This window comes from Anoplopoma fimbria, chromosome 19 (assembly GCF_027596085.1).
Source record: "Anoplopoma fimbria isolate UVic2021 breed Golden Eagle Sablefish chromosome 19, Afim_UVic_2022, whole genome shotgun sequence".
Classification (NCBI taxonomy): Eukaryota; Metazoa; Chordata; class Actinopteri; order Perciformes; family Anoplopomatidae; genus Anoplopoma; species Anoplopoma fimbria.
Genome location: NC_072467.1, coordinates 26,571,377 through 26,586,320, shown reverse-complemented (window position 1 = coordinate 26,586,320; position 14,944 = coordinate 26,571,377). Strand labels below are relative to the sequence as shown.

Below are 14,944 nucleotides of genomic sequence, written 5' to 3'. Positions count from 1 at the left end.
TCATGTTTGTAGCGTCTCTGTCCTGTGAGAACCTCGTATCTCTAAAGAGAACAAACAGCCTGTTTTCAGCTTTGTGACGATGCATTTTCCAGCTGATCCAAGAGGCTTTTTAAAGAGTTTATTTATCTGAAGTAGGAGGATTTTCTCAACACATAAAGGAAACACTTCATCCTTCAGTTCATCACAAACATTCAACATCAACACATCTGGAGATACGTTGTTTTACCTGCACAGGAAGGGGATGAAAAACCTCTGAGAAGAAACTAAAGCTGTCAGACAAATGTAGTAAAAAGTACAATATTTACCACTGAGATGTAGTGGAGTACTAGAACATGGAAATACTAAAGATAAAGAGGTTTTTATTGTCATTGTAGTGAACAACAAAATTCAGTAAAAGTACCTACTTAAATGAAGAGACAAATCCAGTGGAAACTTTCAGTATTTATTTCGTTGAAACACACCAGCAGCTGAATGTTGTATTATCTGATTTTGATTGATTAATTTTGTGCCAATATGAATTAAGAATATTTATTTACTTATATTTACCCCCAAATACATAACAGACAGAGATCCCTAAAGTTGTATGTCAATTGGAAATGCTAAAAACTAAAACCATTAAGTAAAACAACCGTAATATGCTAAACTTATATCTGCAATAATCAGACAATAAAACATTTCAATTTGGCACCCGGATATATAAGCAACGTACAAATGTACTTATTCATAAGTATTTGGATTTTGTTGATTAAACAGTCTTGAAGGCAGGTTATGAAGTTATAAGAATTATTAAGACAACATTAGATAATATCATTCATTGTGTTAAAATCTGTGTGTTGGAGTAGTAGCAATGTTACAAATGATAGAAAAGCGAAAAGAAAAGAAACCCATTGATCAGAATGTGAAAAATCAATAATGTTTACCTCGTACATCACCAATAATATAGATTTATTAAATTAAATTAAGAGAAGAGATGATCAGAGGGGCAGAGTTTTTACCACCATCATTATGACCTGGATTAAAGTATGGGTAGAGTTTCTCAGTGAAGCAGCAGCCAGTAAAGGAGTAGATAAGAGCTGCAGCATCAACGTCATGAAAGGAGACCAGATCCTCCTCATAATCCACAAACACCCCCACCTTCTCAGGCTGAGACTTTAGAGAGAGACTGACAACAGGGTCAGCACAAGCTTTGTACTTATTCTCATTCCTCAACCATATCGTCCAGTAGCCATCCTGAGGAGACAGTGTGATTCTTGCCTTCCTGTTGATCGACTCTCTGGCCACTCCTAAAGTCCACTCAGTCTTCCCTTTAACCTGAACCTCGTAGTAAAATCTTCCTGAAGAGAAACTCTGCTTTGCTAAAACAATAGCACTAGGATCAAATCTCTTTGGATTGTCTGGGAGATTCTTCCTTACATCACCATGTTTAACCTGTTTTCCATCATCAAACAGGATGAGTGTGGGATGAGCTGTATCAGGATCAAGTGTCACATCCACTGCAGACTGCTGGACTCTCTTCAGCTCGGCCTCAAACAGCTTCTTCATCTGTTTACTGAGCGTCTCCTCGAGCTGGTTCACAACTCTCACCACAGTCCCCTCATATGAAGGTGGACTGACTCTGACTCCTGTCCAGTCCTTGGTGGGTGGAGCAGCTTTAAGGGACGTGAAGCTCTGTAGGAGGTGGAGGTGGTCTTCAGAGCGTGAGAGCTGCTCCACCTCAGTGCTTCTCTTCTTCAGCTCACAGATTTCCTGTTCCAGCTCTTTGATGAAGCCTTCAGCCTGTTTCTCTGTCTTTCTCTGCTTCTCTTTGATCGTGTCGATGAGCTCGGCCTGGCTTCTCTCAACAGACTCCTTCAGAGCGGTGAAGACCTGAACACCATCTGCTATCTCTCTGTCTGCATCTTCCTCACTGAGCTCCACTGAGTGTTTGAACTCCTGAATCTTTAGTCGTCTCTTCTGGATCATCTGCTGAATTTCAGTCTCTGTCGTCTCCAGCTTGGCCTTCTTTCCTTCATATTCTTTTTTCAGAGAAACAACATCATGAGTCTTGTGGTCCGAAACAGTGCAGAGCATGCAGACACACATCTGGTCGGTCTTACAGAACAGCTCCATCAGTTTATCGTGCTCCGTACACATCCTGCCTTCCAGGTTCTCCATAGGGTCGATCAGCTGATGTCTTTTCAGACCTGACCTTGTCAGATGAGGCTCCAGGTGAGTCTCACAGTAGGAGTCCAGACACACCAGGCAGGACTTCATGGCCTTCAGTTTGGTTCCAGTGCAGACGTAACAGGGAACTTCTCCTGGTTTGGCAGCTTGTTGCTCTGAGCTGCTGTTTCTGGCTTTCTGTTGAGCTGACTGTCTGAACTGAGCAGCCATCTCAGAGATGAAAGTATTGATCTGCAGATCAGGTCTGGTGTTAAAAACCTTGTTACAGTTTGGACACTGACACTGGACATTAACGTCCCAGTGTTGAGTGATGCAGGTTTTACAGAAGTTGTGTCCACATGGTATGGTGACTGGATCAGTGAACACATCCAGACAGATGGAACACAGAAACTGATCTTCAGTCAGCAGACAGCTGGCAGCAGACATGTCTACACTCTGAGGACAAAAGGTGTAACAAATAAAAAGTGTTATTACAGTGCAGACGTTTTATTAAACAAAAAATCTTTTGATTATTTCTTTCATAAAATCATACTAGGATTAGTAGCATATAAGGAGTCATCCTTAATGATGATGGGATGTTATATGAATTTGCTGCTAGTGGTCTTGGAGAGTCCGACTCTTGGTACCATAAAAACCACATTACTGCCGTTTGTAGTATCATAGTGACGGTCCTTTGGCTTTCAACTGGGCAATTATGGCACACAGTTTGTTTTATCTCTGTGACGGCCTTGCAGCTCTTTAAACAGACAGTGAGAGTCACTCACGGTGCTCTATAACCATTGATACAACATTGACTCTAGCCGGTCGTACAGCCTCTTCACTTATGACGATCATCCGGCTTCAAGCAGCCAAACACGTTTTGTTTTACTAATGTGATGTGTAGTTTTGGCTATGTAGATATTTATTTCTCTGAAGAGTTCCTGCATTTTTAGATTTGAAAAATAATTTTTTTGAGAGATCACAAAGCTCAGAAAATCAGTGATAACATTGAGATCTTCATTCCAAAACATTTACTTTACATCAGAGTGCTACGGTTTGACACTATTTTCCAAAGATCAGACTGAGCTTGTTTGTGGTGGATTTTCTAAGACTGAACAATTGGAGGTGAATCACTCTGCCTTTTATTCAAACTGGTTTAACAACATTTTTTTAAGGCTGCCTCAGGCTGATCTCTGCCTGCTGCCAGTCACTTATATGACTGTTGCATTTGGGAATTAGCAGCTTGTTTTTTATTCAAAGAATATTAGAAAAAAATAATAAAACAATGATAAGCTAATCCGATGTCTTCAGCATTGCAGTGATAACATCCTTAACCCTCTGGTTCTTGTTGATATAATATTTAAGTAACTAAAATCACATTAGAATTAAATTCTAAACCCCTAAAAACACAATGTTATCCCTCCATTACTGTCACATAATGCATAGAATAATAAAAATACTACTGCTACCCTTCTGTTTGTATTGTTATGAAAGTGAAAATCTCTTTAAAGTATGCAAAATATATTAAATATTAAACTTAACACATTAATTACCGTTAAATGTCATATATATAGACAGTATTTGACTTTATTGTTTGTTTATTGCAGCCTCTGAAGGAGCAGATCAAAAGAAAAATCCCTTTCTCTGTCCAAACACCTGTCTGAGTAGAGCTGAGGTTTTGAGTTCAAACAGGAAACAGATCTTTGAATTAGCTTAAGCTAATGCTAGCTGTGACTGTATTCTGTCTAACCTTTAACTAGACAGAGTTCAGTCACTGTGGTTTGGTTTCTACCTCTGTTTTTATCTAAAATGACACATTTCTATGGATTAATGTTCATTATTTTATAAAGCAAGATGTTAAACATTCAGATATAGTTTGAACTCAACTTGGATCAAATATTTAGTTAGTGTATTTTGTCTTTGTAGAACAGAGTACTCACCAGTGTTTGTCAGAGATTCTGCTGTGTTGTTGAGAAAAAGCTGCTGGATTCAGTTGAATGTTTCTTTACAGAGAAACAGAGAGACTTGTCTCGACTGCAGCTCTGCTGTTGATCAGACAAAGTTTAACGTTAATTTCAGGAAATGTGGTTCTGCAGCTCTCCTCTTTCAGTGTTGCTCCTCCTCTCAGTGAGGGAGGGGTGGAGGAAGTATGCAGATCCTTTACTGAAGTAAAAGTACTAATACCACACTGTGAAAGTACTTACTGCATTTAAACCTAACTTAAGTTGAAGTATTATCAGCCAAATATACTTGTAGTCCATCTATCCATCCATTTCCTTCTGCTTATCCGGGGCCGGGTCACGGGGGCAGCAAGCTAAGGAGGGTCCTCCAGACGTCCTTCTCCCCAGCAACACTTTCCAGCTCCTCCTGGGGAACCCCGAGCGTGGAACCAGAGTGTGTTTAACTTAGCTTAGCACAAAGACTGCAAGCAGGGGGAAACTACTAGCCTTTTCTTCAATCCAGTATTTGTGTTAAGCTAGGCTAAACATGCTCTGAACCAATCACACTGTACCAGATATACTTCCAATCGGATGTTTTTACTATTTAGATTTCATGTGCATTTTTTTGGAGCAGATTCTTCATCCATTAGGCGTGAGGAATTGTAAACATTTTATATTTTAAAAATAAAAGTCATCTCTTTGAGGCAAACATACATATGTGGTTTACGTGAGTATTTCAAGAGTGATAAAACTATTATGTTATTTGTCTGTAAGCAATTTTCATTTTCCAGCTGATCCAAGAGGCTTTTTAAAGAGTTTATTTATCTGAAGAAGTAGGAGGATTTTCTCAACACATAAAGGAAACACTTCATCCTTCAGTTCATCACAAACATTCAACATCAACACATCTGGAGATACGTGGTTTTACCTGCACAGGAAAGAGATGAAAAACTGTCCACTGAGAAGAAACTAAAGCTGTCAGACAAATGTAGTAAAAAGTACAATATGTACCTCTGAGATGTAGTGGAGGAGTACTAGAACATGGAAATACTAAAGTTAAAGATAAAGATAAAGAGGTTTTTATTGTCATTGTAGTGAACAATGAAATTCAGTAAAAGTACCTACTTAAATGAAAAGAGACAAATCCAGTGGAAACTTTCAGTTTTTATTCCGTTGAAACACCACAGCAGCTGAACGTTGCATTATCCGATTTTGTTGATTAATTTTGTGCCAATATGAATTAAGAAATCATCTTATATTTACCCCCAAAGACAAGCCAGACAGAGATCCGTAAAGTTGTATGTAAATTGGAAATGATAAAAACTAAAACCATTAAGTAAAGAAAAACAATACATGCAAAACTTATATCTTCAATATTCAGACAATAAAACATTTGGATTTGGCACCCAGATATTTAAGCAACGTACAAATGTACTTATTCATGAGTATTTAGTTTTTGTTGATTAAACAGTCTTGAAGGTAGGTTATGCAGTTATAAGAATTATTAAGACAACATTAGATAATATCATTCATTGTGTTAAAATCTGTATGTTGGAGTAGTAGCAATGTTACAAATTATAGAAAAACATTTACAATAAAATTGAAAGAAACCCATTGATCAGAATGTGAAAAATCAATAATGTACACCTCGTACATCACCAATAATATAAATTTGTTACATTAAATGAAGGAGTCTTGCTGAAGAAAATCAACTGGTTGTTCTACTCAGTGTGATTGACAGGAGAGATGATCAGAGGGGCAGAGTTTTTACCACCATCTTTAATACCTGGACTAAAGTATGGGTAGAGTTTCTCAGTGAAGCAGCAGCCAGTAAAGGAGTAGATAAGAGCTGCAGCATCAACGTCATAAAAGGAGACCAGACCCTCCTCATAATCCACCAACACCCCCACCTTCTCAGGCTGAGACTTCAGAGAGAGACGGACTGATGGGTCAGCACCTGCTTTGTACTCATTCTCATTCCTCAACCCTATCATCCAGTAACCATTCTGAGGAGTCAGTATGATTTGTCCCTTCCTGTTGATCGACTCTCTGGCCACTCCTAAATCCCAGTAAGTCTTCCCTTTAAGCTGAACCTCGTAGTAAAATCTTCCTGAAGAGAAACTCTGCTTTGCCAAGACATTAACATAAGGATCAAATCTCTCTGGATTATCTTGGAGATTCTTCTTTACATCACCAAGTTTAACTTGTTTTCCATCATCAGACAGGATGAGTTTGGGATTTGCTGTATCAGGATCAAGTGTCACATCCACTGCAGACTGCTGGACTCTCTTCAGCTCGGCTACAGCGAGCAGCTTCTTCTTCTGTTTACTGAGCGTCTTCTTCAGCTGGTTCACAGCTCTCACCACAGTCCCCTCATATGAAGGTGGACTGACTCTGACTCCTGTCCAGTCCTTGGTGGGTGAAGCAGCTTTAAGGGACATGAAGCTCTGTAGGAGGAGGAGGTGGTCTTCAGAGTGTGAGAGCTGCTCCACCTCAGTGCTTCTCTTCTTCAGCTCACAGATTTCCTGTTCCAGCTGTTTGATGAAGCCTTCAGCCTGTTTCTCTGTCTTTCTCTGCTTCTCTTTGATCGTGTCGATGAGCTCGGCCTGGCTTCTCTCAACAGACTCCTTCAGAGCGGTGAAGACCTGAACACCATCTGCTATCTCTCTGTCTGCATCTTCCTCACTGAGCTCCACTGAGTGTTTGATCTCCTGAATCTTCAGTCGTCTCTTCTGGATCATCTGCTGAATTTCAGTCTCTGTCGTCTCCAGCTTGGCCTTCTTTCCTTCATATTCTTTTTTCAGAGGAACAACATCATGTGTCTTGTGGTCTGAATAAGTGCAGAGTATGCAGACACACATCTGGTCGGTCTTACAGAACAGCTCCAGCAGTTTATCGTGCTCCGTACACATCCTGCCTTCCAGGTTCTCCACAGGGTGGATTGGCTGATGTCTTTTCAGACCTGACCTTGTCAGATGAGGCTCCAGGTGAGTCTCACAGTAGGAGACCAGACACACCAGGCAGGACTTCATGGCCTTCAGTTTGGTTTCTGTGCAGACGTCACAGGGAACTTCTCCTGGTTTGGCAGCTTGTTCCTCTGAGCTGCTGTTTCTAGCTTTCTGTTGAGCAGACTGTCTGAACTGAGCAGCCATCTCAGAGATGAAAGTATTGACCCGCAGCTCAGGTCTGGTGTTAAAATCTTCTTTACAGTTTGGACACTGACACTGGACCTTAACGTCCCAGTGTTGAGTGATGCAGGTTTTACAGAAGTTGTGTCCACATGGTGTGCTGACTGGATCAGTGAACACATCCAGACAGATGGAACACAGAAACTGATCTTTAGTCAGCAGACAGCTGGCAGCAGACATGTCTACACTCTGAGGACAAAAAGTGTAACAAATAAAAAGTCTTATTACAGTGCAGACGTTTTATTAAACAAAAAATATTTTGATTATTTGTTTCATAAAATCATACTAGGATTGGTAGCATATAAGGAGTCATTCTTAATGATGATGGGATGTTATATGAATTTGCTGCTAGTGGTCTTGGAGAGTCCGACTCTTGGAACCATAAAAACCACATTACTGCCGTTTGTAGTATCATAGTGACGGTCCTTTGGCTTTCAACTGGGCAATTATGGCACACAGTTTGTTTTATCTCTGTGACGGCCTTGCAGCTCTTTAAACAGACAGTGAGAGTCACTCACGGTGCTCTATAACCATTGATACAACATTGACTCTGGCAGGAATAATAATCTAACCGGTCGTACAGCTTCTTCACTAATGACGATCATCCTTCTTTAAGCAGCCAAACACATTGTTGTGTTTTAATAATTTGATGTGTAGTATTGACAGTGTAAATATTTATTTCTCTGAAGAGTTCTTCCATTTTTAGATTTCAAAAATTGTTTTTTTTAAGAGATCACAAAACTCAGAAAATCGGCGATAACATTGAGATCTTCATTCCAAAACATTTACTTACAGAGTGCCACGTTTGAGATTTTCTAAAGTTCAGACTGAGTTTGTTTGTGTAGTAAATCCTTTAAGACTTAACTAGTGGAGGTGAATCACTCTGCCTTTCATTCAAACTGGTTTAACAACATTTTTTTAAGGCTGCCTCAGGCTGATCTCTGCCTGCTGCCAGTCACTTGTATGACTGTTGCATTTGGGAATTAGCAGCTTGTTTGTTATTCAAAGAATATTAGAAAAAAAATTAAAGAATGATAAGCTAATCCGATGTCTTCAGCATTGCAGTGATAACATCCTTAACCCTCTGGTTCTTGTTGATATATTATTTAAATAAGTAAAATTACATTAGAATTCAATTCTAAACACCTAAAAACACAATGTTATCTCTCCATTACTGTCATCACGCATAAAATAATAAAATACTACTGCTACCCTGCTGTTAATATTATGAAAGTGAAAATATATATATATATATATATATATATATATATATATATATATATAGAGAGAGAGAGAGAGAGAGAGAGAGAGAGAGAGAGAGAGAGAGAGAGAGACAGTATTTGACTTCATTGTTTGTTTATTGCAGCCTCTGAAGGAGCAGAGCAATATAAAATCCCTTTCTCTGTCCACAGTCCTGTTTGAATAGAGCTTAGGTTTTGAGTTCAAACAGGAAACAGATCTTTGAATTATCTTAAGCTAATGCTAGCTGTGACTGTATTCTGTCTAACCTTTAACTAGACAGAGTTCAGTCACTGTGGTTTGGTTTCTACCTCTGTTTTTATTTAAAATGACACATTTCTGTGGCTTAATATTCTTTATATGTAAACCAAAATGTAAAACATTCAGATATAGTTTGAACTCAACTTGGATCAAATATTTAGTTAGTGTATTGTGTCTTTGTAGAACAGAGTACTCACCAGTGTTTGTCAGAGATTCTGCTGTGTTGGTGAGAAAAAGCTGCTGGATTCAGTTGAATGTTTCTTTACAGAGAAACAGAGAGACTTGTCTCGACTGCAGCTCTGCTGTTGATCAGACAAACTTTAACTTTCATTTCAGGAAATGTGACTCTGCAGCTCTCCTCTTTCAGTGTTGCTCCTCCTCTCAGTGAGGGAGTGGTGGAGGAAGTATTCAGATCCTTCACTGAAGTAAAAGTACTAATACCACACTGTGAAAGTACTTACTGCATTTAAACCTAACTTAACTATAAGTATTATCAGCCAAATGTACTTGTAGTATGAAAAGAAAAACTATTCATTGTGCAGTAAAATGTTCCCTGTAAGTGTTTTACTGTTCTAGATTAATATTACTGCTGTATTAATGTGTATGTTGCATGTTTTAAACACCTTGATATCCTTTATGTTGTCTAGTTTAATCTACATCAATGTATAACATTCTATAAGATCATCATGTTTGTGTCACAGTTCTTCCTCCATACTGTCAGTAGCTCCATACTCCCTGTCACTCTGTCTCACTCACCTTATTGGCTCACTCTGTTCACCTGCCTGTCACTCTCTCTCAGTTCACTCCGGCCACTCCCAGTTCCACTTCCAGCTCTCAGCCCAGCCCCCACTCTCTCACCACACTCTCCCTCACTCACCTAATCAGCCTCATGCAGTGCACCTGTCTGCCACACCCACCTCATCAGCACAATCCCTCTCACCTGCTCACTCTGCTGCACCTACACCCTGCAGTATTTAAACCCCAGTCAGTCACACACTCATTACATTACATTACATTACAGTCATTTAGCAGACGCTTTTATCCAAAGCTGTCCACTCGCTGCCAGATCGTTTGTTGCATTCATGCCAGACCTTCCAGCAATTTCCTGTTGACTGATTTCCCGTTGCCGACCCTGCCTGTCTGGACTTCCCTGCCTTGCCTGTGCCCCGGTCAACGACTCAGCCTTCTGTCCCCGACCACCAGATTCCTACCTTGCCTTTGCCTCGGTTAGCCGCCTTAGCCTTCTGTCCCCGACCACGAGTATAGCCTCCGCTTCCTCTGGTTTCCGTCTGCCTGATCCCCTGCCTGTTTCCCTGACGGCTAGGCGCGCTCCCGATAGGAATCCTCTATGTGATTGCAGAACTTTATCTGTCTCCTGGTCGTACTGCTTTTGGGTCCACACCACACCTGTGACAGTTTGTATCGTCTCTGTCCTGTGAGAACCTCGTATCTCTAAAAAGAACAAACAGCCTGTTTTCAGCTTTGTGACGATGCATTTTCCAGCTGATCCAAGAGGCTTTTTAAAGAGTTTATTTATCTGAAGAAGTAGGAGGATTTTCTCAACATAAAGGAAACACTTCATCCTTCAGTTCATCACAAACATTCAACATCAACACATCTGGAGATACGTGGTTTTACCTGGACAGGAAGGCGATGAAAAACTGTCATCTGAGAAGAAACTAAAGCTGTCAGACAAATGTAGTAAAAAAACACAATATGTACCTCTGAGATGTAGTATTAAGTAGCAGAACATGGAAATACTAAAGTTAAGTAAAAGTACATACTTGAGTAAAAAGAAAAGAGACAAATCCAGGGGAAACTTTCAGTTTTTATTCTGTTGAAACACCACAGCAGCTGAATGTTGTATTATCTGATTTTGATTGATTAATTTTGTGCCAATATGAATTAAGAATATTTATTTACTTATATTTACCCCCAAATACATAACAGACAGAGATCCCTAAAGTTGTATGTCAATTGGAAATGCTAAAAACTAAAACCATGAAGTAAAACAACCGTAATATGCTAAACTTATATCTGCAATAATCAGACAATAAACATTTGGATTTGGCACCCAGATATTTAAGCAACGTACAAATGTACTTATTCATGAGTATTTAGTTTTTGTTGATTAAACAGTCTTGAAGGTAGGTTATGCAGTTATAAGAATTATTAAGACAACATTAGATAATATCATTCATTGTGTTAAAATCTGTATGTTGGAGTAGTAGCAATGTTACAACTTATAGAAAAACATTTACAATAAAATTGAAAGAAACCCATTGATCAGAATGTGAAAAATCAATAATGTGTACATCACCAATAATATAGATTTATTAAATTAAATTAAGAGTAGAGATGATCAGAGGGGCAGAGTTTTTACCACCATCATTAAGACATGGAATAAAGAATGGGTAGAGTTTCTCAGTGAAGCAGCAGCCAGTAAAGGAGTAGATAAGAGCTGCAGCATCTACGTCATAAAAGGAGACCAGACCCTCCTCATAATCCACAAACACCCCCACCTTCTCAGGCTGAGACTTCAGAGAGAGATCAACCAAAGTGTCAGCACAAGCTTTGTACTCATTCTCATTCCTCAAACATATCGTCCAGTAACCATCCTGAGGAGTCAGTCTGAAGCTTCCCTTCCTGTTGATCGACTCTCTGGCCACCCCTAAAAGCCACTCAGTCTTCCCTTTAACCTGAACCTCGTAGTAAAATCTTCCTAAAGAGAAACTCTGCTTCGCTAAGACATTAGCACATGAATCAAATCTTTCTGGATTGTCTGGGAGATTCTTCTTTACACCACCAAGTTTAACTTGTTTTCCATCATCAGACAGGATGAGTTTGGGATTTGCTGTATCAGGATCAAGTGTCACATCCACTGCAGACTGCTGGACTCTCTTCAGCTCGGCCTCAAACAGCTTCTTCATCTGTTTCCTGAGCGTCTCCTCCAGCTGGTTCACAGCTCTCACCACAGTCCCCTCATATGAAGGTGGACTGACTCTGACTCCTGTCCAGTCCTTGGTGGGTGGAGCAGCTTTAATGGACGTGAAGCTCTGTAGAAGGTGGAGGTGGTCTTCAGAGCGTGAGAGCTGCTCCACCTCAGTGCTTCTCTTCTTCAGCTCACAGATTTCGTGTTCCAGCTCTTTGATGAAGCCTTCAGCCTGTTTCTCTGTCTTTCTCTGCTTCTCTTTGATCGTGTCGATGAGCTCGGCCTGGCTTCTCTCAACAGACTCCTTCAGAGCGGTGAAGACCTGAACACCATCTGCTATCTCTCTGTCTGCATCTTCCTCACTGAGCTCCACGGAGTGTTTGATCTCCTGAATCTTTAGTCGTCTCTTCTGGATCATCTGCTGAATTTCAGTCTCTGTCGTCTCCAGCTCAGTCTTCTTTCCTTCATATTCTTCTTTCAGAGGAACAACATCATGTGTCTTGTGGTCTGAAACAGTACAGAGCATGCAGACACACATCTGGTCGGTCTTACAGAACAGCTCCATCAGTTTATCGTGCTCCGTACACATCCTGCCTTCCAGGTTCTCCACAGGGTCGATCAGCTGATGTCTTTTCAGGCCTGACCTTGTCAGATGAGGCTCCAGGTGAGTCTCACAGTAGGAGTCCAGACACACCAGGCAGGACTTCATGGCCTTCAGTTTGGTTCCAGTGCAGACGTCACAGGGAACTTCTGCTGGTTTATCAGCTTGTTGCTCTGAGCTTCTGTTTCTGGCTTTCTGTTGAGCTGACTGTCTGAACTGAGCAGCCATCTCAGAGATGAAAGTATTGACCTGCAGCTCAGGTCTGGTGTTAAAAACCTTTTTACAGTTTGGACACTGACACTGGATATTAACGTCCCAGTGTTGAATGATGCAGGTTTTACAGAAGTTGTGTCCACATGGTGTGCTGACTGGATCAGTGAACACATCCAGACAGATGGAGCACAGAAACTGATCTTCAGTCAGCAGACAGCTGGCAGCAGACATGTCTACACTCTGAAGACAAAAGGTGTAACAAATAAAAAGTCTTATTACAGTGCAGACGTTTTATTAAACAAAAAATCTTTTCATTATTTGTTTCATAAAATCATACAAGGATTAGTAACATATAAGGAGTCATCCTTAATGATGATGGGATGTTATATGAATTTGCTACTAGTGGTCTTGGAGAATCCGACTCTTGGTACCATAAAAACCACATTACTGCCTTTTGTAGTATCATAGTGACGGTCCTTTGGCTTTCAACTGGGCAATTATGGCACACAGTTTGTTTTATCTCTGTGACGGCCTTGCAGCTCTTTAAACAGACAGTGAGAGTCACTCACGGTGCTCTATAACCATTGATACAACATTGACTCTAGCCGGTCGTACAGCCTCTTCACTTATGACGATCATCCGGCTTCAAGCAGCCAAACACGTTTTGTTTTACTAATGTGATGTGTAGTTTTGGCTATGTAGATATTTATTTCTCTGAAGAGTTCCTGCATTTTTATATATAGACAGTATTTTACTTCATTGTTTGTTTATTGCAGCCTCCGAAGGACCAGATCAAAAGAAAAATCCCTTTCTCTGTCCAAACACCTGTCTGAGTAGAGCTGAGGTTTTGAGTTCAAACAGGAAACAGATCTTTGAATTATCTTAAGCTAATGCTAGCTGTGACTGTATTCTGTCTAACCTTTAACTAGACAGAGTTCAGTCACTGTGGTTTGGTTTCTACCTCTGTTTTTATCTAAAATGACACATTTCTACGGCGTAATATTCTTTATATTATAAAACTAGATGTTAAACATTCAGATATAGTTTGAACTCAACTTGGATCAAATATTTAGTTAGTGTATTGTGTCTTTGTAGAACAGAGTACTCACCAGTGTTTGTCAGAGATTCTGCTGTGTTGTTGAGAAAAAGCTGCTGGATTCAGTTGAATGTTTCTTTACAGAGAAACAGAGAGACTTGTCTCGACTGCAGCTCTGCTGTTGATCAGACAAAGTTTAACTTTCATTTCAGGAATGTGGTTCTTCAGCTCTGCTCTTTCAGTGTTGCTCCTCCTCTCAGTGAGGGAGGGGTGGAGGAAGTATTCAGATCCTTCACTGAAGTAAAAGTACTAATACCACACTGTGAAAGTACTTACTGCATTTAAACCTAACTTAAGTTTAAGTATTATCAGCTAAATGTACTTGTAGTATGAAAAGAAAAACTATTCATTGTGAAGTAAAATGTTCCCTTTAAATGTTTTACTGTTATATCTGATGTTCTGGATTAATATTACTGCTGTATTAATATGTATGTTGCATGCTTTTAACTACTTAACATCCTTTATGCTGTCTAGTTTAATCTACATCAATGCATCATATTCTATAAGATCATCATGTTCTATAAGATCATCATGTTCTATAAGATCATCATGTTCTATAAGATCATCATGTTTGTATCGTCTCTGTCCTGTGAGAACCTCGTATCTCTAAAAAGAACAAACAGTCTGTTTTCAGCTTTGTGACGATGCATTTTCCAGCTGATCCAAGAGGCTTTTTAAAGAGTTTATTTATCTGAAGAAGTAGGAGGATTTTCTCAACACATAAAGGAAACACTTCATCCTTCAGTTCATCACAAACATTCAACATCAACACATCTGGAGATACGTGGTTTTACCTGGACAGGAAGGGGACGAAAAACTGTCATCTGAGAAGAAACTAAAGCTGTCAGATAAATGAAGTAAAACGACAATATTTACCTCTGAGATGTACTACAGTTAAAAGTACAATATTTACTTCTGAGATGTACTACAATAAAAAGTACAATAAATGATAAAAAGTACAATAAATAATGAAAAATAAAATATTTACTTCTGAGATGTAGTGGAATAAAAAGTACAATAAATAATAAGTACAATAAATAATAAAAAGTACAATAAATAATAAAAAGTAAAATATTTACTTCTGAGAGGTAGTGGAATAAAAAGTACAAAAATAATAAAAAAGTACAATAAATAATTAAAAAGTACAGTAAATAATAAAAAAATATAATAAATAATAAAAAGTACAAAAATAATAAAATGTACAATAAATAATAAAAAGTACAAAAATAATAAAAGTACAATAAATAATAAAAAGTACAATAAATAATAAAAATACAATAAATAATAAAAGTTCAATAAATAATAAAAGTACAATAAATAATAAAAAAGTAC

At 39.0% G+C, this 14,944-nt stretch overlaps 3 protein-coding genes across 3 annotated transcripts; all 3 read right to left on the bottom strand.

The window, feature by feature from the left end:
* Nucleotides 1-948: 948 nt before the first annotated feature.
* LOC129108313 (E3 ubiquitin-protein ligase TRIM21-like) lies at nt 949-2,598 on the bottom strand. Its single transcript, XM_054620072.1, has one exon. It carries the CDS (start codon nt 2,587-2,589, stop codon nt 949-951), a length of 1,641 nt encoding a protein of 546 aa, XP_054476047.1. The 5' UTR covers nt 2,590-2,598.
* A 2,660-nt stretch (nt 2,599-5,258) lies between these two features.
* On the bottom strand, nt 5,259-7,450 carry LOC129108424 (E3 ubiquitin-protein ligase TRIM21-like). Its single transcript, XM_054620233.1, has one exon. It carries the CDS (start codon nt 7,448-7,450, stop codon nt 5,804-5,806), a length of 1,647 nt encoding a protein of 548 aa, XP_054476208.1. The 3' UTR covers nt 5,259-5,803.
* A 3,171-nt stretch (nt 7,451-10,621) lies between these two features.
* Nucleotides 10,622-12,756, bottom strand: LOC129108076 (E3 ubiquitin-protein ligase TRIM21-like). Its single transcript, XM_054619727.1, has one exon. The coding sequence runs from the start codon at nt 12,745-12,747 to the stop codon at nt 11,107-11,109; it is 1,641 nt and encodes a 546-aa protein (XP_054475702.1). The 5' UTR covers nt 12,748-12,756; the 3' UTR covers nt 10,622-11,106.
* Between the last annotated feature and the right edge of the window lie 2,188 nt (nt 12,757-14,944).

Coding starts and splice junctions, on each gene's coding strand:
- LOC129108076 (XM_054619727.1), bottom strand. CDS start 12,747: ATGTCTGCTGCCAGCTGTCTGCTGACTGAAGATCAGTTTCTGTGCTCC.
- LOC129108424 (XM_054620233.1), bottom strand. CDS start 7,450: ATGTCTGCTGCCAGCTGTCTGCTGACTAAAGATCAGTTTCTGTGTTCC.
- LOC129108313 (XM_054620072.1), bottom strand. CDS start 2,589: ATGTCTGCTGCCAGCTGTCTGCTGACTGAAGATCAGTTTCTGTGTTCC.